This window comes from Xenopus laevis, chromosome 3L, assembly GCF_017654675.1.
Source record: "Xenopus laevis strain J_2021 chromosome 3L, Xenopus_laevis_v10.1, whole genome shotgun sequence".
Taxonomy (NCBI): Eukaryota; Metazoa; Chordata; class Amphibia; order Anura; family Pipidae; genus Xenopus; species Xenopus laevis.
The window spans coordinates 4,925,039-4,947,467 of record NC_054375.1 but is presented as its reverse complement, the minus strand read 5'-3'; the positions used below and the strand labels follow the sequence as shown (position 1 = coordinate 4,947,467).

Sequence of the window (22,429 nt, the reverse complement as noted above, 5' to 3'; positions counted from 1 at the left end):
GTTATTTTGGGGTCTATACCTTTAAGGACTTTGGGGGTGAATATGAAACTTTAGTTTTCCCATTAATAGGAAACACAGGATCTGTAGGAAGAGAAAAAATGGAAATGATGTTGTTAGTCTTGTTGAAACCTACATTACTAACATGCACCACAGGGGGGCGCTGTCATCAGCATCTGAATCACATCAGGGGATAATTCCTCTCTCAAGGTGCCAAGAGCAGGAGCAGCCAAACTGATCAGTAATGACCTTGAGATTTCAGCAGGAACAGCACAGTGGAACAGTCAATGTTTTCTTCCACTTTTGGATGATCCTTTGGATGAACGCTGATCCCTCCTGATGACTGGGGGCCTTCCCGGGATATAAAAGCCCAGAATGTGCTCCTGTCCTGTGCTTGAGAGTGATAAATATTCCAGGACAAAAGATAGATAGAGAAAGAGAAAGACAGAGATAGATAGACAGACAGTCAGAGACAGACAGATGTTAGATAGATACATAGATAGATGATAGATAGATAGATAGATAGATAGATAGATAGATAGATAGATAGATAGATAGATAGAGAGATGATAGATAGATAGATAGATAGATAGATAGATAGATAGATAGATAGATAGAGATAGATAGATAGATGATAGATGATAGATAGATAGATGATAGATGATAGATGATAGATGATAGATGATAGATAGATAGATAGATAGATAGATAGATGATAGATAAATAGATAGACAGACAGACAGACAGACAGACAGATAGATAGATGATAGATGATAGATGATAGATAGATAGATAGACAGACAGACAGACAGACAGACAGACAGACAGATAGATAGATAGATAGATAGATAGATAGATAGAGATAGATAGACAAATATACATATATATAGAGAGAGAGAGACAGACAGATAGAAAGAGAGAGAGGGATACAGAGAGAGAGAGAGAGAGAGAGAGAGAGAGAGAGAGAGATAGATGAATAGATAGATAGATAGATAGAGACAGTATCGGACTGGTCGGTGGGCCCCGACCCTAGTGGGCCCCCGCCGGGCCAGACCCTCTCTCCCAACCAGTTTTTTTTAAAAAATAAAAAAATTTCGGCGCATCGCAGCGCCGTTTGCGCATGCGTGCCGAGCGCCGTTTGCGCATGCGCGATGCGCTGCCTGGGCAATTATGCCGAGCGGCAATTCGCCTAGGTAGCGGGGGCCAGAGGGGGGCCCTGGACACCAGTCCCGGTGGGCCCCGGGCCCCCCAGTCTGACCCTGGATAGAGATATATATATATATATACATACATACAGAGAGAGAGAGAGAGACAGAGAGAGAGGGAGAGAAATAGATAGAAAGAGAAAGAGAGAGTGCCTTCACTGTGACTCCAGAAACCCACCTGTCAGACCATAATCAAATACTTCTATATATTAAATCTAGCAACAAACCACCGGCACAACCCCACCAGCACAGCCTCCACAACCTTCCCTCTCCCTTTAAATGGACCCAACACTCTGCCATGAAGTACAGGGAGGTCCCCAAAAGATCTGATGTCAAACAACTGCTTGAAAGCTTCCAAAACAAACCATACGAGAGAACCCCACGAGGGGTGAACAAAGCAGCAAAGGAGCTCAACTAAATACTACACTTCGTAGCGGAACTATCTCAGCTTAGAAGGAGCAGCTGCAAGAAACAAGCCAATAAAACCCCCAATAAATGGTTTGACAGGGAGTGCAAGGCAATAAGGAACTGCCTAAGGAAAACCTCTAACCAAAAACATAGAGAGCCAGACAAGCCAGAGCTGAAGGCAGCCCATCACAACATACAATACCAATACACACAGATCCTTCGAAAGAAAAAGCAAAATCACATCTCAAACAATCTCCAACAATTGGAGGATGCCCTGCAAGAAAACTCATTCTGGGACATCTGGAAAAACATGGCGACCCAATAACAATTCCCTCCATATACAAAATGGCAACATCTGGCTAAATTATTTCAAAGATCTGTACAAAGAAATTCCCCCAGTTGAGCAAACCCTGGAACAAAAGCAGATAAAGACAAAGCTTCATCTTCTGGAAGCAAAAATAAAGGATTCCCAAACCCCTCTAGACACCCCAATAACAACACCCCAAGAATTAGCAGAGAAAATAAAAGACCTACAATGTAAAAAAGCTGCCGGTACAGATGGAATCCTGCCGGAGATGGTTAAATACAGCCTCCCAAAACTCTTGAACCTTGTCCTTAGTGTTGGCCACTTCCCTCAGATATGGAACCAAGGCCAATACAAAACATGGAAAAAGATTTGCCTGTTTTGTAGATTTTAAAAAGGCTTTTGACTCAGTGTGGCGCCCAGGTCTATTCCTGAGACTTCTGGAGAGTGACATCGGAGGGAAGACATATGATGTCATAAAGAGCTCATATACGGAGAACCAATGCAGCGTGAAGATTAACGGGAAGAGAAGCGAAGTCCAACTCTATTTAACATCTACATCAATGAACTGGCAGCAGCATTAGATTCCTCCTCAGCACCAGGATTGAAATGACAGAGAGGTGAAGTTCTGCTGTATGTTCCTGATCTCCTTCTCCTCTCACCAACAGAGAGTGGCCTGCAAGCCTGGCAGTACTGGAGAAGTACAGCACAACATGGGCACTGCCCATTAACCCAAACAAAACGAAGGTCATGGTTTTCCAAAAGAAGAATAAACAACACAAAAATCCCTCCTTCATACTAAACAACTGCACACTGAATGGCACTGACCGCTATACCTACCTTGGCCTAGAAATCAGCCAATCAGGAAGCTTTAAACCAGCAATAACTGCCCTAAAAGACAAGGCTTGCAGGACGTTCTATGCCATCAGAAGACACCTGTACCACCTTAAACCACCAGTGAGAGTCTGGCTTAGAATCTTCAACAGTGTCAACGCTCCAATCCTCCTCTATGGAAGCGAAGTGTGGGGTCCTGTCACTTACCCAGACCAATCCAAATGGGATTCTAGCCCAACAGAAATATTCCACCTGGAATTCTGTAAGAACCTTCTCCAGGTCCACAGGAGCACCTCAAACTCTGCCTGTCGGGCTGAGCTGGGCAGATTTCCCCTAATGTTTGCCATACAGAAGAGGGCGCTCTCATACTGGGCACACCTACAGAACAGCAGCCCCATGAGCTACAACCATAAAGCCTGGCTGAACAACCAGACCCAGGGCAAACCATGCGCCCTAAAACAACTGATCAGCACCCTGAAATAACAACTCATCAGCACCCTGAAATAACAACTCATCAGCACCCTGAAATAACAACTCATCAGCACACTGAAACAACTCATCAGCACCCTGAAACAACTCATCAGCACCCTGAAACAACGCATCAGTACCCTGCCCACCCAACACTCCCACCAACTAGGGATGTAGCGAACGTCGGAAAAAATGTCCGCGAACATGTTTGCGAACTTCCGGACAAAAATGCGAACGGTTCGCGAACGTCGCGAACCCCATAGACTTCAATGGGAAGGTGAATTTTAAAAGCTAGAAAAGACATTTCTGGCCAGAAAAATGATTTTAAAGTTGTTTAAAGGGTGCAACGACCTGGACAGTGGCATGCCAGAGGGGGATCAAGGGCAAAAATGTATCTGAAAAATACATTGTTGACACAGCGCTGCGTTTTGTGCTGTAAAAGGCAGAAATCACACTACGTCACTCAGGTGATGTTTCTGGACACGGAATGTGAAAAAGCTCACACAGCTAGGTGGCACTTGGTTAAAGACTGGGCAAACAATGCCTGCAAGGTCAACATATACACTACAGCAGTGGATACGGAATATGTTATTGCTGCTTGAAAAACGTCACTCAGGTGGTGTTTCTGGAGACGGTATTATTATTGATATTTAGACAGAATGTGAACAAGCTCACACAGCTAGGTGGCAGTTGTTTGAAAATGAAGAACACACTGGGCAAACAAATTGAAACAATGCCTGCAAGGTCAACGTATACACTACAGCAGTGGATACGGAATATATTATTGCTGCTTGAAAAACGTCACTCAGGTGGTGTTTCTGGAGACGGTATTATTATTGATATTTAGACAGAATGTGAACAAGCTCACACAGCTAGCTGGCAGTTGTTTGAAGAACACACTGGGCAAATAATGCCTGCAAGTGCACTACTATTGGTGCACTACTATGAAGAACAGCAAACAGCACTGGACACGTTAAAGAACAGTAAGATAAGTAAAATAAAAAAATATATATATATTAAAAAAAAAAAATTACTCTGGTTGGTGCTGAACTACTAGGAGCAGCAGCACACCAGTCCCACTCCCCAACACAGCTAGACTAATAGCACTGGGCTCTTATAGTAGCAAAGTAAAAAAACAAAAAAGAAAATAAAAGCAGTCCTTACAAGGACTATTGGGTTACAGGCAGCAGTCAGCAGATGAGAGATCAGCAGCAGTGCCCACAGCAGCTACATACAGAGCACTGCAGTAGAAGGTAGATTACTAGTCAGCAAAGCTAACTAACCTAAACTCACTGTCCCTCAAATCCCTGCAGAGTTCTGTCCCTACAATACAGAGCAGTATCAAGTAGATTACTAGCCAGCAAACTTACTATCAACTGTCCCTCAAATCACTAACAGCTCTCTCCCTACACTAGCTCTTCCAAGCACACACAGGCAGAATGAAAAAACGCTGCAGGGCTTCAGTTTATATATGGAAGGGGAGTGGTCCAGGGGGTGTGGGGGTGGTCCAGGAGGGAGAGCTTCCTGATTGGCTGCCATGTATCTGCTGCTCTGGGGTGAGAGGGCAAAAATAAGCGCCAGCTAAGGCGAACCCAAATTGGCGAACGTCGCGCGACGTTCGCGAACATTCGGCGGACGCGAACACCCGATGTTCGCGCAAACTAGTCCGCGACATCCCTACCACCAACTGACAAAAGGCCAAATAACACAAAAAATAAACAAAGTCAAAGAGCAATACGTCTGTGACTGGAGGAAGGAAGTATCAAATTCCCAGAAACTTTCTATCTACCAATCACTGGGGAGAGAGTACAGACTGGCCCCATATCTGGAAAGGCTACAGAACCCCAAAGCCAGACAGATCGTGAGTATGTACAGACTGAGTGGCCACAACTTGCAGATAGAACTGGGACGGCACAGACAGACCTACAGACCCAGAGAGAACAGACTGTGCCAGCGATGTCACCAGGAGGCCATGGAGGATGAGCCCCAAATACTCAGCACTGAGGGATCCCCACTTCCAGAGATTCTCCTGTCACATCCCAGAGTTCATATTCATAAAAGAAGAAACTCCACTTCCTACTGGGAGAAGAGACACTGACAGTAACAATAGCTGCACAATATATAAGAGACTGTCATAGACTGAGAGAGACCCCACTTTCCCCTATTCCCATAAACTGCCCCCCCAACCCCACCCATTTCACCCCTCTACCTGCTTTGGCAATGCTTAATGTATTTGGTCCTGCCAATAAAGCTCATTTGATTTGAGAGAGAGATAGACAGACAGAGAGAGAGAGATAGAGAGAGAGAGAGAGAGAGAGAGAGAGACAGAGAGACAGAGAGACAGAGAGAGAGAGAGAGACAGAGAGAGAGAGAGAGAGAGAGAGACAGAGAGAGACAGAGAGAGAGACAGAGATAGATGGATAGATAGATAGATAGATAGATAGATAGATAGATAGATAGATAGCGAGAGTGAGAGAGAGAGAGAGAGAGAGAGAGAGAGATGGATAGATAGATAGAAAGACATAGATATAGAGATAGATAGAGAGACAGAGAGAGAGAGACAGAGAGAGAGAGAGAGAGAAAGAGAGATAGATAGACAGACAGACAGAGATAAAGATAGAGAGAGAGAGAGAGAGAGAGAGAGAGAGAGATAATAGATAGAGAGATGGATAGATAGATAGAGAGAGAGAGAGAGAGAGAGAGAGAGAGAGAGAGAGAGAGGGAGAGGGAGAGGGAGAGGGAGAGAGAGAGAGAGAGAGAGAGAGGGAGAGGGAGAGGGAGAGAGAGAGAGAGAGATAATAGATAGAGAGATGGATAGATAGATAGATAGATAGATAGATAGATAGATAGATAGATAGATAGATAGATAGATAGATAGATAGATAGATAGATAGATAGATAGAGATAGATATAGATAGATAGATAGATAGATAGATAGATAGATAGATAGATAGATAGATAGATAGATAGATAGATAGATAGATAGATAGATAGAGGGAGAGAGAGAGAGGGAGAGAGAGAGAGACCCCCCACCCAATTTGAAAGCCGGATAGAGTCAGAAAAAAGGACAAATAATTCAAAACCTATAGAAAATAAATAACGGAGACCAATTGAATAGTTGTATGCTAAAAGGGGACTTAGGGCTGGGACACACTGGGCGATTTGGGGAGATTTAGTCGCCTGGCGACTAATCGCCGCGACTTTCCACGACCAATCTTCCCCGAATGCTTCCCCTCTCTCTGCGCCTGGCTAAAATGAAAAATCGCCTGCGCTAATCACACGCGGCGATTCGTTTTCCGAAGTCGCCCGAAGTTTCCTCGTGAGGCAACTTCGGGCGACTTCGGAAAACGAATCGCTGCGTGTGATTAGCGCAGGCGATTTTTCATTTTAGCCAGGCGCAGAGAGAGGGGAAGCATTCGGGGAGAAAAGTCGCTGCGATTAGTCGCCAGGCGACTAAATCTCCCCAAATCGCCCAGTGTGTCCCAGCCCTTAAAGTAACTGCTAATAACATAAAAACTAGAAGAAGAAATTTGTGAAATTCAAAAGTGCTCAGAAAATTGCTCTGATTTTGCATTCGTTTGTTTTGAGCGTTTCATTCCCTGCCAGACTGTTGTTTCATTCCTTGAAATCATTATTTCTCAGGGGGATTAGAATATGTTTATAAAACAAGACAGACAATTACTTCTCATTAATCCTCAATCCTCATATAACTGCTGTTTCCTGTGTTCAACACCACTGATTATCTACTGATATAAACTGTAATCTACTGGGTCAACTATCACACTTACTGCCCCTAAACTTGAGAAATGATGCTTAGTATACGGGAATACTTTAGGGCTATGAGCAACCTTAGGGACTGTTCCTGCTGAATTGTGCTTAGTACAGGGAATACCTATGCTGCCATAGTTTTATGGGATCTCTCTGTACAGACTATGAGCAACCTTAGGGACTGTTCCTGCTGAATTGTGCTTAGTACAGGGAATACCTATGCTGCCATAGTTTTATGGGATCTCTCTGTACAGACTATGAGCAAACTTAGGGGACTGTTCCTGCTGAATTGTGCTTAGTACAGGGGAATACCTATGCTGCCATAGTTTTATGGGATCTCTCTGTACAGACTATGAGCAAACTTAGGGGACTGTTCCTGCTGAATTGTGCTTAGTACAGGGAATACCTATGCTGTCATAGTTTTATGGGATCTCTCTGTACAGACTATGAGCAAACTTAGGGGACTGTTCCTGCTGAATTGTGCTTAGTACAGGGAATACCTATGCTGCCATAGTTTTATGGTCTCTCTGTACAGACTATGAGCAAACTTAGGGACTGTTCCTGCTGAATTGTGCTTAGTACAGAGGAATACCTATGCTGCCATAGTTTTATGGTCTCTCTGTACAGACTATGAGCAAACTTAGGGGCTGTTCCTGCTGAATTGTGCTTAGTACAGGGAATACCTATGCTGCCATAGTTTTATGGGATCTCTCTGTACAGACTATGAGCAAACTTAGGGGACTGTTCCTGCTGAATTGTGCTTAGTACAGGGAATACCTATGCTGCCATAGTTTTATGGGATCTCTCTGTACAGACTATGAGCAAACTTAGGGACTGTTCCTGCTGAATTGTGTTTAGTACAGGGAATACCTATGCTGCCATAGTTTTATGGGATCTCTCTGTACAGACTATGAGCAAACTTAGGGTCTGTTCCTGCTGAATTGTGCTTAGTACAGGGAATACCTATGCTGCCATAGTTTTATGGGATCTCTCTGTACAGACTATGAGCAAATTTAGGGGATTGTTCCTGCTGAATTGTGCTTAGTACAGGGAATACCTATGCTGCCATAGTTTTATGGGATCTCTCTGTACAGACTATGAGCAAACTTAGGGACTGTTCCTGCTGAAGTTAATATAAATCCCTGTACTGACCGTTGCTCCTTCCCTGTAGTACTGAGCTACTTTGCACCTGGTTGCACTGCTCTCAGCCCCACATATTAAATGTAGCACAAGGTGCAGAAGTCATGTCTCCAGGTGCAGCAGGTAAGTACATGGCCCATAGGGGGTCGTTTTTAACTCCTTACTGCCCTCAGACATGGATCTGTGGGTGTCAGGGGGGATGTGAATGGCAAATTAGTTCAGGCTCAATCCTCGTTTGCTCTATTTATTACCAGTACAGTAACAGGGGGTCAGACAGAGAGGAAGGAAATGATTATAATGTGTTTATATACAAACTATTAGTAATTACCTTGTACAGCACATTCCCTAACACAGCTGCCTCCTGTATATCCACATCCCCCGCACCTTAGTTATGGGTTTTGGGGTGATTTACAGATTCATGCCACAAACTGCTGTCCCATAAAATCCACAGATTACAAATATATATAAATATATAGAGGGGCTCATCTCTCGTCAGTTCCAGGAAATCTGATGGATTCAGTTCATAAAACATCCAGGAAATCTTCATTTCAGTGGAATCTGCCATGTGCTCATGTTTAGCCACCCAGACTGTCCCACCCCTATATCTGTATTTCTTACATTTTCTTTATAGAATGGTAGTTAGAACACGGGAATACTTCAGGGCTATGAGCAAACTTAGGGACTGTTCCTGCTGAATTGTGCTTAGTACAGGGAATACCTATGCTGCCATAGTTTTATGGGATCTCTCTGTACAGACTATGAGCAACTTAGGGGACTGTTCCTGCTGAATTGTGCTTAGTACAGGGAATACCTATGCTGCCATAGTTTTATGGGATCTCTCTGTACAGACTATGAGCAAACTTAGGGACTGTTCCTGCTGAATTGTGCTTAGTACAGGGAATACCTATGCTGCCATAATTTTATGGGATCTCTCTGTACAGACTATGAGCAAACTTCCATAAATCTCCAGTAATCAGCTGGCACCAAGGTCAAAACTAAATGATCCCTCTTCTCAGGCTGGATTGGACCCAAGAGATTAAAAAACAGTGGCAGATAATTGAGAATCTGCAGTACACCCCCCCCCCCATAGAAAACTGTCACACAAACAAAAGAAAGACTAGTTAAAATTCTCAAGAAAGTGCAAACCGAGGAATGTTTCTGATAAAGCTGCTGAGAAAGGGGAAATGTGCAGCAATCCCAGGAATTTCCTTCATTTTCAACATTACACTTTCTGCCCAGTTTGATGAAATTAAAACAATAATGTTTAAAGAAGAACTGTCCCTTCTATAAACACCAAGATTGAAGAGGAGGCTTAATAGCTATATGTTATATAGATATCTAGAATCTCAGCTGTCATAAAGCAGGACAGGACTGTTGCTTACAATGGGGATCAGATAGGATCTGTGCAGCCACTGGGACAGAATGTTCTGTTATACAGATAGCTAGAATCTCAGCTGCCATAAAGCAGGACAGGACTGCTGCTTACAATGGGGATCAGATAGGATCTGTGCAGCCACTGGGACAGAATGTTCTGTTATACAGATAGCTAGAATCTCAGCTGCCATAAAGCAGGACAGGACTGCTGCTTACAATGGGGATCAGATAGGATCTGTGCAGCCACTGGGACAGAATGTTCTGTTATACAGATAGCTAGAATCTCAGCTGCCATAAAGCAGGACAGGACTGCTGCTTACAATGGGGATCAGATAGGATCTGTGCAGCCACTGGGACAGAATGTTCTGTTATACAGATAGCTAGAATCTCAGCTGCCATAAAGCAGGACAGGACTGCTGCTTACAATGGGGATCAGATGGTAGATGAAAACAGTAGGACGCGATGGAGACAGTAGGGCAAGGTGGAGACAGCAGGAAGAGATGGAGACAGTAGGAGAAGATGGAGACATTAGGGCAAGATGGCAAAAGTAGGAAGAGATAGAGACAGTAGAACAAGATAGAGATAATAGGAGAAGATGGAGACAGTAGGGCAAGATGGAGACAGTAGGGAAAGATGCAGACAGTAGGGCAAGATGGAGACAGTAGGAAAAGATGAAGAAAGTAGGACAATATGGTGAAATAAGGAAAAGATGGAGACAGTAGAACGAGATTGAGACAGTAGAACGAGATGGAACAGTAGGAGAAGATGGAGACAGTAGGGCAAGTTGGAGACAGTAGGGCAAGATGGAAACAGCAGGAGAAGATGGACACAGTAGAAAGAGATGGAGACAGTAGGAGAAGATAGAGACAGAAGGGCAAGATGGTGACAGTGGGACAAGATGTCAAAAGTAGGAAAAGATGGAGACAGTATAACGAGATGGAGACAGTAGGAGCAGGGCCGGATTTACATGGCGGGCACCCCTAGGCCCACTGGAGTTTGTCGCCTCTGTCCCCTCCCCTTTATTCGTGCAAATTTTCAGTGTGACTGGAGAAATGGGGATTGACTCATGGGAAATTTAAAAAAAGATTTTATCTCCTGCGGATGCCCAGTTTTTTTTTAACCAATGTGGGTGTGACTGGGCAGCATGCCGCCCCCTAAAATCCTGCTGCCCTAGGCCTTGGTGGCCTTTCCACAAATCCGGGCCTGAGTAGGAGAAGATGGGGTAAGTCGGTTAAGATGAAGACATTGGACAAGATGGAGACAGTAGGACAAAATGGAGACAGTAGGAGAAGATGAAGACAGTAGGGCAAGATGGAGACAGAAGGACAAGATGGAGACAGTAGGGTAAGATGGAGACAGTGGGGTAAGATGGAGACAGAAGGAGAAGATGGAGACAGTAGGGTAAGATGGAGACAGTAGGGTAAGATGGAGACAGAAGGACAAGATGGAGACAGTAGGGTAAATGGATACAGTAGGGAAATATGGGGACAGTAGAATGAGATGGAGACAGTAAAATGAGATGGAAATAGTAGGAGAAGATGGAGACAGTAAAATGAGATGGAGACAGTAGAACAAGATGGAGATAGAATGAGATGAAGACAGTAGAACAAGATGGAGACAGTAAAATGAGATAGAGACATTAGAACAAGATGGAGATAGAATGAGAGGGAGACAGTAGAACAAGATGGAGACAGTAGAATGAGATGGACACAGTAGGAGAAGCTGAAGACAGAAGACAGAGGAGACAGTGGAACGAGATGGAGACAGTAGGAGAAGATGGGGTAAGCAAGAAAAAGATGGAGACAGAAATATATTATATTAGTGCTAGCCACCAGTAAAGCCTCACTATGGGTAGAGTTGTACAGCTGAAGGGCCATTATTTGGACATTCCCATTTCACATATATTTAATCTGTTCCAGAAATACTTCTGCATCTGACCCAGGCACCAGTAAGTACAGCTGACAGGCTAAAGCTGAAATTCTGAATAAATGTAAAATTCCCCATTCTGTGGGGGGGGGGGTCACCCTGAGTCTTGGCACCGTCACAGCCATTAATTCATTCTCCTGGGTCAGGCCGAGAAGCAATAAAACCCAGCACTGGGGTCCTTCCCAGGAACAGGGATGTGCAGTAGAGAAACTGGAGCAGCTTCACGTGCCGCATTCCAGACTCCGGCCAGATGTGAGTGAGGGAAACAACCTCGTCTGAAGTCAGAACACAGGCAGCGCCGAGGGTAGAACCCGACCAGTGAGGGACGGAGACCCGGAGAGAATCCCGAGAATTCCCGAGAGAGAGAAGCCGGAGCCGCAGGAAGGATGATCCTGGAGTCGTGCCTTTTGCTCCTGTTCTATAATTGTGTAGAGGGCAACTTCACCAGCAAGTGGCAGAGAGGTAAGGGCAATACATGGGCATCTCTATTCCACATTATATGGGATTCTTCATCTCAAATCCAGAACAGCAGAAAGTTCACCAATGGACCAGTTGGGCCCCTATAACTCCTGGGGCCCCTATGCATTCACAGGGTCTGTTTTTTTCTATAATAACACCCCATTACTCCATGTGACACCTATAGAATGATGGGGAGGTGATAACCCTAACCACTAGTTTTATGGGGTGTGCTTTGGGGTCCGGTTTGTATGTATCACTTTAAGAATCCACACCTTGATTCAAAACTCTTACCTGATGACTTAACCCCCACCCAGTGTTAAGTCAGGATTCTCAGTGTACTCTGCTATTAGTCTACTATTAGTCTGCTATTAGTCTGCTATTAGTCTACTATTAGTCTGCTATTAGTCTGCTATTAGTCTACTATTAGTCTACTATTAGTCTGCTATTAGTCTGCTTTTAGTCTACTATTAGTCTACTATTAGTCTACTATTAGTCTGCTATTAGTCTACTATTAGTCTGCTATTAGTCTGCGAGCACTGCCCCTGCTGGAGCCATGGGAGAACTGTCGCTCCAAGCAACTGAAAAGGGGTCTTTATACTTTGATGTTATTATTGGGGGGTCGGCAGAAAGGTATAATCGACTGAAAAACATCCATTTTGCTGAATTTGTCTAAAAAGTCAATAAATGCAGGTAGGAAATTTGTATTTTTCCCATGAGTTGGGATTTCTCCGGGAGCCGGCTACACCCCCTGCCCAGAGTGAATTCAACCGAGAGGAAAGACTGTGCATTTAGTAGGGATGCACCAAATCCAGGATTCGGTTCGGGATTCGGCCAGGATTCAACCTTTTTCAGCAGAATTTGGATTCGCCCGAATCCTTCTGCCCGGCTGAACCAAATCCTAATTTGCATATGCAAATTAAGGGTGATGAGGGAGAATTATGCAAATTAGGGATTGGATTTGGGTTGGTATTCGGCAAAGGCTTTGGGGGTTCGGCCAGAATCCAAAATAGTGGATTGGGTGCATCCCTAGCATTTAGGAATCCTTTTTCAGCTTTTCATTGGCTGCCGAATAATCAGCTTCATTCAGCATCAGAGATACACAGAGAGGGGCAGACGGGGTAATAAACAGGGGGTTCAAGCCTCAGCGTGGGCATGGTGGGCCCTTACAACTATGTCACCCCCAAAATTTCAATCTAATTAGATCATGCCCCTCTCTGCCCTGGTTTTACCTATTGCCCCCAAACTTGCCCCTGATCTTTCACAACTGCTGCCTGTTTCTGGGAACCCTCTGTGCTCTTCAAAGCCAAGATTAGGGGTCCCCAAGGCAAGGGCTCCCCCACACCCTGCTCCTCTCAACTTGACACGCACACGTCTCACCCCCCCACACACACACACACTTTGGTGTGTCTCTTCTGCCTACCCCTAGTCGGCTGTGCAGGGGGGCCTGCTAACTATGTAGGCACAATGCCTGTGATGTCATGCTATGATGTCATCATGAGAATCCAGGGTAACCAAGGAGGTGCTCCAGTGAATTCTTTTCCCCGGTCCCCCAGAACATGAAGTTAGATATGTTAGAGACTGGCATCAACCAGTGTAGTTCCCGGCACTCATTCTATGGGTATAAATATACATACGGCTGGAATCTTGGCACCGGCACGTGGTTACTGCCGTGGCAACAGGAATTCATGAGACTGTGCCAAATACTCAGTAATCCTGTTCCACCTTAACCCCCAACAATATCTGCTTTTAATAAACTCAACAATATCTGCTTTTAATATTGTTATTATTCTTACATAACGGTAATTACATCTTGCTGTTATTTACTAACAGGCAGAACAACGGGTGCAAGGTTTTATTTCTAAATAGTTTATATGCCCGGCTGCTGTATGTTATGTTTACTCTAGACCCTACTGTATTATATCCTGTATTCATGGTTTATTTGTAATACATACTGATATAACTCTAGTCTTCTCACCTGAGCACAATTCAGCAGGAACAGCCTCCTAAGTTTTCCTGCATCACTCCTCTCCCAGTGTTCACTCTAGTGTCATTAAAGAATAGGAACAATTTGGATGCCCATATGGGTTTTGTTTGGTCCCATCTTAGGAAATCCTGATCAAAGGTTCGGTGAGATTTATAGACTTTAACTGTTGTGATCTTTGCCCTTCCACATATTGATCCCATATGGGTCCCTATTAGCTACAACTTCCCTTATATCTCCTCCCTCATCCCTCCCTCCAACAGTGACTACAGACATTTATTTATCATATAGCACAAGCTGGAAGTATTTATATATTCTCTGGCACATTCAGTGTAGTAGGGAGAGATGGTGCCTATAGTAACAGTGGATAATAGTCTCTGGGAAGGGAGTGTGACTGTGGGATAGCAGGTATAGTAGGGAGAGATGGTGTCTATAGTAACAGTGGATAATAGTCTCTGGGAAGGGAGTGTGACTGTGGGATAGCAGGTATAGTAGGGAGAGATGGTGTCTATAGTAACAGTGGGATAATAGTCTCTGGGAAGGGAGTGTGACTGTGGGATAGCAGGTATAGTAGGGAGAGATGTTGTCTATAGTAACAGTGGGATAATAGTCTCTGGGAAGGGAGTGTGACTGTGGGATAGCAGGTATAGTAGGGAGAGATGGTGTCTATAGTAACAGTGGATAATAGTCTCTGGGAAGGGAGTGTGACTGTGGGATAGCAGGTATAGTAGGGAGAGATGGTCCTATAGTAACAGTGGATAATAGTCTCTGGGAAGGGAGTGTGACTGTGGGATAGCAGGTATAGTAGGGAGAGATGGTGTCTATAGTAACAGTGGATAATAGTCTCTGGGAAGGGAGTGTGACTGTGGGATAGCAGGTATAGTAGTGAGAGATGTGTCTATAGTAACAGTGGGATAATAGTCTCTGGGAAGGGAGTGTGACTGTGGGATAGCAGGTATAGTAGTGAGAGATGTGTCTATAGTAACAGTGGGATAATAGTCTCTGGGAAGGGAGTGTGACTGTGGGATAACAGGTATAGTAGGGAGAGATGGTGTCTATAGTAACAGTGGGATAATAGTCTCTGGGAAGGGAGTGTGACTGTGGGATAGCAGGTATAGTAGGGAGAGATGGTGCCTATAGTAACAGTGGATAATAGTCTCTGGGAAAGGAGTGTGACTGTGGGATAGCAGGTATAGTAGGGAGAGATGGTGCCTATAGTAACAGTGGATAATAGTCTCTGGGAAAGGAGTGTGACTGTGGGATAGCAGGTATAGTAGGGAGAGATGGTGTCTATAGTAACAGTGGATAATAGTCTCTGGGAAGGGAGTGTGACTGTGGGATAGCAGGTATAGTAGGGAGAGATGGTGTCTATAGTAACAGTGGATAATAGTCTCTGGGAAGGGAGTGTGACTGTGGGATAGCAGGTATAGTAGGGAGAGATGGTGTCTATAGTAACAGTGGGATGTGGGAGTAGTAGTAGTAGATATTATAGGAGCAGGTGCACTTTGACGTCAGGCAGAAGATTACTTGTGTATGTTACACCCTGGGATGTGTATGAATCACCTACAATATTTCTATTCATTTCCAGTCTCCACCCAATAGCACACTGACCAGCTTGGCACCAAATGTTCCTTCCTTGGCCACATCTGTATGCCAACTAAATACTTTTCCAGTGTTTTATGTGAAACCTAACTATTTTTAGAAAATTCTCTAGAAGATTCATGGAAACACTTGTTGAGTCACATTCAGTACAGTTCTGAAAGTACATACTGTACATGAGCAGAGTCATCAGAAATAGGGATTGGTAACACTAGATAGGTACCTAATATATAGAGACAAGAGGAAAGTGTTGGAAGGGTTACTGTCTGCTCTCTCTCATTTCCCTACAGAAATAGGGATTGGTAGCACTAGATAGGTACCTAATATATAGAGACAAGAGGAAAGTGTTGGAAGGGTTACTGTCTGCTCTCTCTCATTTCCCTACAGAAATAGGGATTGGTAACACTAGATAGGTACCTAATATATAGAGACAAGAGGAAAGTGTTGGAAGGGTTACTGTCTGCTCTCTCTCATTTCCCTACAGAAATAGGGATTGGTAACACTAGATAGGTACCTAATATATAGAGACAAGAGGAAAGTGTTGGAAGGGTTACTGTCTGCTCTCTCTCTCATTTCCCTACAGAAATAGGGATTGGTAACACTAGATAGGTACCTAATATATAGAGACAAGAGGAAAGTGTTGGAAGGGTTACTGTCTGCTCTCTCTCATTTCCCTACAGAAATAGGGATTGGTAGCACTAGATAGGTACCTAATATATAGAGACAAGAGGAAAGTGTTGGAAGGGTTACTGTCTGCTCTCTCTCATTTCCCTACAGAAATAGGGATTGGTAACACTAGATAGGTACCTAATATATAGAGACAAGAGGAAAGTGTTGGAAGGGTTACTGTCTGCTCTCTCTCATTGTGAGTTTCAGTTCAGGTTGGACACTGAGTTTATTATTTCGTGACTATTTAGTGTAATGAGTCAGCTGTGTACAGACTTTAACCCACGAGCAGCCAGACCCAAAAATGTGCCAGACATCTGTAGTAAATAAAGGAATTCTGGAGTTTTATTGCCACTGAATGAAAATATTTTACTGACGAAAAGGGCAAAAAAAGCATTAAAAACTGACTTTATCTAATAAAGGGGATATAAGCCTGTAGGTAAAATGTTTCCTAATAAAAGAAAATGTGAAAAAGAAATATAAAATAGGGGCACTTAGGCCACGCCCTGGTCTGTCTGGCCACGCCCAATTCAAAAAAAGCACCACCTCTTTTCCAGATTCAATATCTACGTTGGCCCTAAACTTTGGGGCCCAATTTTTTTCAGAGGCAAATGAAACCCACCCATTAAGATTCCACCAAAAGCCAACTCAGATCCCAGCCCCCCCCCAGCACTGGTTTAATATTCTTCTCCCTTTTAAACTGGAAATTCCACTTTGTTGGAAGGGAAAAGCTTCCAGGGAGGATTAGGGAGGAACAGAGTGTTCCTTTCACAGGAGCCAAAGGATTGGACTTTCCCTGCAGGTGCCACGGGGCCTCCCCTTCTCTTTAATGGTAAAGTCGGGGTCACTGGGGGGAGGAGCTACTTGGGGCCCCTGGGAATGAGGGTCCTGTTTATTATTATGGGGACATACAGGGCTGTTGTTAATGGGACACAGTACATCAGCTCTTCGTGTTTATTTAGAAAGTACCTGTATCTGTGTTTTGTTTCCCCTTTAATATAATGCAATTGGCCTAGTGCAGAAGTCACTGCGAGTATCCAGCACCCCCTGCACCGACTACTGCGTCTGTGTCTCTGCAGTAGCCAATCCCCTTCTGTTTGTCTGGCTCAGTATAAAAGGCAGAGAGTTGGGCCAAACAGAACTGGTCCAGGCAGAACCCCAGTCCAACATTCCACTGGATCCCAGTACTATACACACCCTGTCCTGTATATACGTCTCGCTCCTTTAAATTAATTAATAACTGCTCATTCCCCCGATGTCTGTACAACACTATGTTATATGCAGGCGCTGCTTTACATCAGAATGTCACCCCCGAATACAGCTGCTTCTTATTTGCTTTGATAGATTCTTGGCTGCACATGTTTTGTACAACCTGAGTCGCCAGCATCAATATTTGTAAGGGCTGGAAATTCAATGTTTTTTTCGTTGAATATAAGGATGGATCATTCTCAGGCTTGTTGTATTAGAGACAATTCAGCAAGAACAGCCTCTAAATTTGCTCATAGTCTGTACAGAGAGATCCCATAAAACTATGGCAGCATAGGTATTCCCCTGTACTAAGCACAATTCAGCAGGAACAGTCCCCTAAGTTTGCTCATAGTCTGTACAGAGAGATCCCATAAAACTATGGCAGCATAGGTATTCCTCTGTACTAAGCACAATTCAGCAGGAACAGTCCCCTAAGTTTGCTCATAGTCTGTACAGAGAGATCCCATAAAACTGTTCCCCTGTACTAAGCACAATTCAGCAGGAACAGCCCCTTAGTTTGCTCATAGTCTGTACAGAGAGATCCCATAAAACTAGGCAGCAAAGGAATTCCCTGTACTAAGCACAATTCAGCAGGAACAGTCCCTAAGTTTGCTCATAGTCTGTACAGAGAGATCCCATAAAACTATGGCAGGATAGGTATTCCCCTGTACTAAGCACAATTCAGCAGGAACAGTCCCCTAAGTTTGCTCATAGTCTGTACAGAGAGATCCCATAAAACTATGGCAGCATAGGTATTCCCTGTACTAAGCACAATTCAGCAGGAACAGTCCCTAAGTTTGCTCATAGTCTGTACAGAGAGATCCCATAAAACTATGGCAGCATAGGTATTCCCTGTACTAAGCACAATTCAGCAGGAACAGTCCCCTAAGTTTGCTCATAGTCTGTACAGAGAGATCCCATAAAACTATGGCAGCATAGGTATTCCCCTGTACTAAGCACAATTCAGCAGGAACCATCCCCTGAATTTGCTTATAGCTGGTACAGTCTGAATTTTATTTGTTGTATATTCCAGTTGTGTATTTCCCATCGGCACATCGTATCCGACGTTCCTCTGCTGAGTTGCTGAACCCTGTCCTGCAGAGATCGGTGCCTGAAGTGGAGCTTCTGTACGAGGCAAGTGAAAACAGTCTACATGGAATAATGCATTGTTTCCTGTCATCAGAGGGTTTTAGCCCCACCTACTGAGCGAGTCACAGACTCCCTGCCCCTCCCCTGTACACTTGTATCAGAGCCTTCTAGTCGCACCAGCTGCTTGAGTCGAAGACTCTGTGCCCTCCCCTGTAAGCTGCCATCAGAATCTTCTAGTCCCACCCACTGCTTGAGTCACAGACTCCTTGCCCCTTCCCTTTAAGCTGCCATCAGAGTGTTCTAGCCCCACCCACTGCTTGAGTTCTATTTTAGAGCGGAGTTTCCCTTTAACCTATCATTTCCTTCCCTTCCAGTTTCTGCTGAGTGGGGTGATGCTCAATACAGACCAAGTGATGACCCTACAGGACCCTGAATTGTCCTCCCTAAGGAAAGCCACCACCTTCCATGTCATTTGCAATGACGTCATACCCAAGACCGTCTCTGATATCCGCAGGCTGGGGGCCAAACTGTCTCACGCCCAGGGGCCCCTGAAGAGGCAGGACTTTGAGAGAACCCTGCTGACCATGGCTTACACAGCGATGAAAACACCCAAGTCTGACACTGGCCACCAACAGAAGATCTGGCTGGACTCCCTCACTGAACTCTTTGTGGCCCTTAGAAGAGACTTGATGTTTCCCTACCACAAGGAAGGGGGCAGTGACCAAAATTAAGGGGTTTTCCCCACTATTCCTGCATGCTGAGCTATTACTCAATACTCTAATTTATTCTACTCAATATAATGGGATTGAGGGGTAACCCTGATCATCATCCATTGGACCCCCCAGTTAAGTTTATTATTGGCCAATACCAACACCCCACTTGTGACCAATCATATTCCTGTGGGTGAAGTCAGGCTGAAACTTACGAAAAATGATCAACAGGGAGACCCTAACCCTCCCTCTCCCAACCTTGACCCAACCCAACCAACTCTGAGGTCCCTTTAATGGGGTGGCCAGAGTATATAAATATATGACGGCCCCGTGACTGGAGGAGGAATGCCAATGGACTGGGGCTTGGGTGGGGTGGGCTGTGGGGGCACCTTACCCACTAGAAACACACCTGTTAGTAAACCCTGTGGTTATAGGCCAACCCACCCTAATCTACTCCATAGTTACAAGGTTTGCTCCAGGGCCACCATCAGGTAGTTACAGGGGGTTCTCAAGTCAAGCACCCCAAGAAATGCAAAGGTCAAATTTGAAAACCACCAAAGGGTTGGCCTTGTGGATGAGTGGGTGGAGTTTGGGTGGGGTGTTAGTGCTTCATTGGATGTGGTTGGGATGAATTGAGGGCATGGCCAGGAACACAATTAATTAGGGTTTTTTTTTTTCTATTTGGGCCCCATTCGTAGGGCCCACCTCTTAGGGAACTCAGGGATTTGATTGAATAATTACCTGAGCCCCCTGGGGGATAACCCTACAAACTATGTTACTGGGCCATTTTAGTGCCCCAAAATATTAGTACGTTCACCTATTTTACCAATATACACATGTGTTAAAATTGCTCATTAAAGCATAAGTAAACCTTAAAGGATAAGTAAACTTTAAAAATAAGTGAATATAAAATTGATGAGGGGGTTGTTCTAAGCACTTTTGTTATTTACATTCATTATTTATTCTTTTTACATTCCAAGATATTAAGGGATACATGTACTGTGAATATGAATGAATTTGATTACAACAGCGCCAACCTGCTGGTCAAGGTTTCCCACCAGTCTGCCAGCAAAGTAGTCAAGGAAGTTGTCAGGAGAAAGAAAGAGGCTGATGTTCTTCTGCTTAGGAATAAAATTAGAAACCTTGTCTCACATCTTTCCTAAGCAGAACGAGAACATCAGCCTCTGTTCTTTCTGCCTGACAACTTCCTTGACTACTTGCTGGTCAGACTGGTGGGAAACTGACCAGCAGGTGGCGCTGTTGTAACAAAATTCATTCATATTAACAGTACATGTATCTCTTAATATCTTGGATAAAAACAAAATAAATAATGAATGTAAATTACAAAAGTGCTTAGAATTGCTCCCTCATCAGTTTTACATTTACTTATTTTTAAGGTCTACTTATCCTTTAATTAAAGGACCAGTAACATTAAAAGAAAATTTTTAAAAAATTTGTTTGTATATATTGAAAAAAAAAACCACCAATACAAATTAAACTCTGCTTGTGCTCCTCTTCAGAAAAGGCGTCAGTGCAACGCCGCACGATGGATCACCCGATCGGTTTCTGAAGAGGAGCGCAAGCAGAGTTTTAGTAAGTTATTTCTAAATAAAGATTTTAAAATTTAATTTGTCTTTTGGTGTGTTTTTTTTTTCAATGTATAGCACTACGAAAATTTTTTTTTTAAAAAAAAAAAAAAATATTCATGTTACTGGTCCTTTAAGGCCTTACTGGTCCCTCTATAGTCCCAGTCTGGTGTGCTCCCCCTGCAATCCGGTTGCTCATAGAAACATGGGAGCAGAAGACAAAGGGGTAGGATAATAATAATAATATAATAATAAAATATAGGAGGTTCTACTAAATCCGGGGGCTCATGTACTAAGGTGGGCTGGGGAAGGTTTGCTTAATGTACATGTACAAATATATTCTATAAAGGGGAGGGGCTTTTTGGTGTCGGTACTCATGTGACAATACTCAGTCCGGCTGTATTTGCACAGACGTTCTCTATGTATCTTTATTATGGTGCTGGCTTCCCTGAAATAAATGTGAGAACATGCTGAGCCAATAGGATTGGAGAAATCTGCGTATGTTTCATTAAACTGACCAACCGTCTCTGCAGCATCAGTGATCCAATCAGATTGCAGGCAGCCACTCCAGCACCAATCAGATCACGGGTGGGGCGGATTCTGCGCAATTTTGTGATGTTGCTCTGTTTAGAGGATGCAGTTAGTGAGCAGGGAAAAGTCATGTCAGACTTTCCTCTGCTCACTAATTTAATATTCTGCTGGACTGTGGCTGAACTGAACAGTAGATGGTACGGTCTTTATAGCAGGGATATTAGCTATTTGATTTGTGTCAGACCTAAATAGAAGTCTCCTGTTCATTTACAGCACTGCTGTCTGGAAAAGCCTTTAGCTATAAGAATAGAGAAGATACGAGCAGGACTGTTATAATAAATAATATATAAATTGGAGATGCACTGAATCCAGGATTTGGTTCTGGATTCGACCAGGATTAGGCCTTTTTCAGCAGGATTCGTATTAGAAACCCAAATCCGAATTTGCATTTGCAAATTAGGGGCAGGAGGGAAATCGCATGAGTTTTTGTGACAAAAAAAAAATGTCTCCCCCTTCCCACCCCTAATTTGCATATGTAAATTAGGATTTGGTTCGGTATTTGGCCGAATCTTTCGCAAAGGATTCAGGGGTTCGGCTGAATCCAAAATAGTGGCTTCGGTGCATCCCTTATATAAATCAATTAAATCAGAGCGAAAAGCAGCGATAATATTGTTTCTTCTAGCAAAAAAGTGGAATTCAAAGAGGAAGGGTATGTGACACTGGCCGTTTAAATTTGTTTCAGGCACCTCTTATAGCAGATCCCAACTGGAATTGAGTTTTTTTTTAAATTCAGATTTCAGAACATCTACTGACTTTTTTATCGCCTGCTTTGAACAGGCAGCCATAATAATATTGAAGTGAGAAAGCCCTTTCCTTGACAGATGGCAGCTTCCACATTAAAGTACAGGAAAAGGCACTTTATAAATATATTTAGGTAAACCATATCTTAGTTACCAATTTCCCATCATTTTCTTTGTTAAGGGAGAAATGAGAACGAGAAGTGCAGACATGGTAACCCTCATCCAAACAACAACTTCCTCTTGTCTCTACTAATATGTACACCCATTCACTCGGTACCTATCTCTTAGTGTTACCAATCCCTATTTTTACTGTAGGGAAATGACGAAAAGAGGCAG

General features: G+C 43.8%; 1 protein-coding gene across 1 annotated transcript; it reads left to right on the top strand.

Annotated features, from left to right (window-relative positions):
• Positions 1 to 11,561: 11,561 nt before the first annotated feature.
• LOC108704360 (protein FAM180A) lies at positions 11,562 to 20,067 on the top strand. The gene is made up of 3 exons (XM_018240863.2): positions 11,562 to 11,886; positions 18,411 to 18,511; positions 18,841 to 20,067. Exons 1-3 carry the CDS (start codon positions 11,811 to 11,813, stop codon positions 19,195 to 19,197), a joined length of 534 nt encoding a protein of 177 aa, XP_018096352.2. The 5' UTR covers positions 11,562 to 11,810; the 3' UTR covers positions 19,198 to 20,067.
• Positions 20,068 to 22,429: the final 2,362 nt, after the last annotated feature.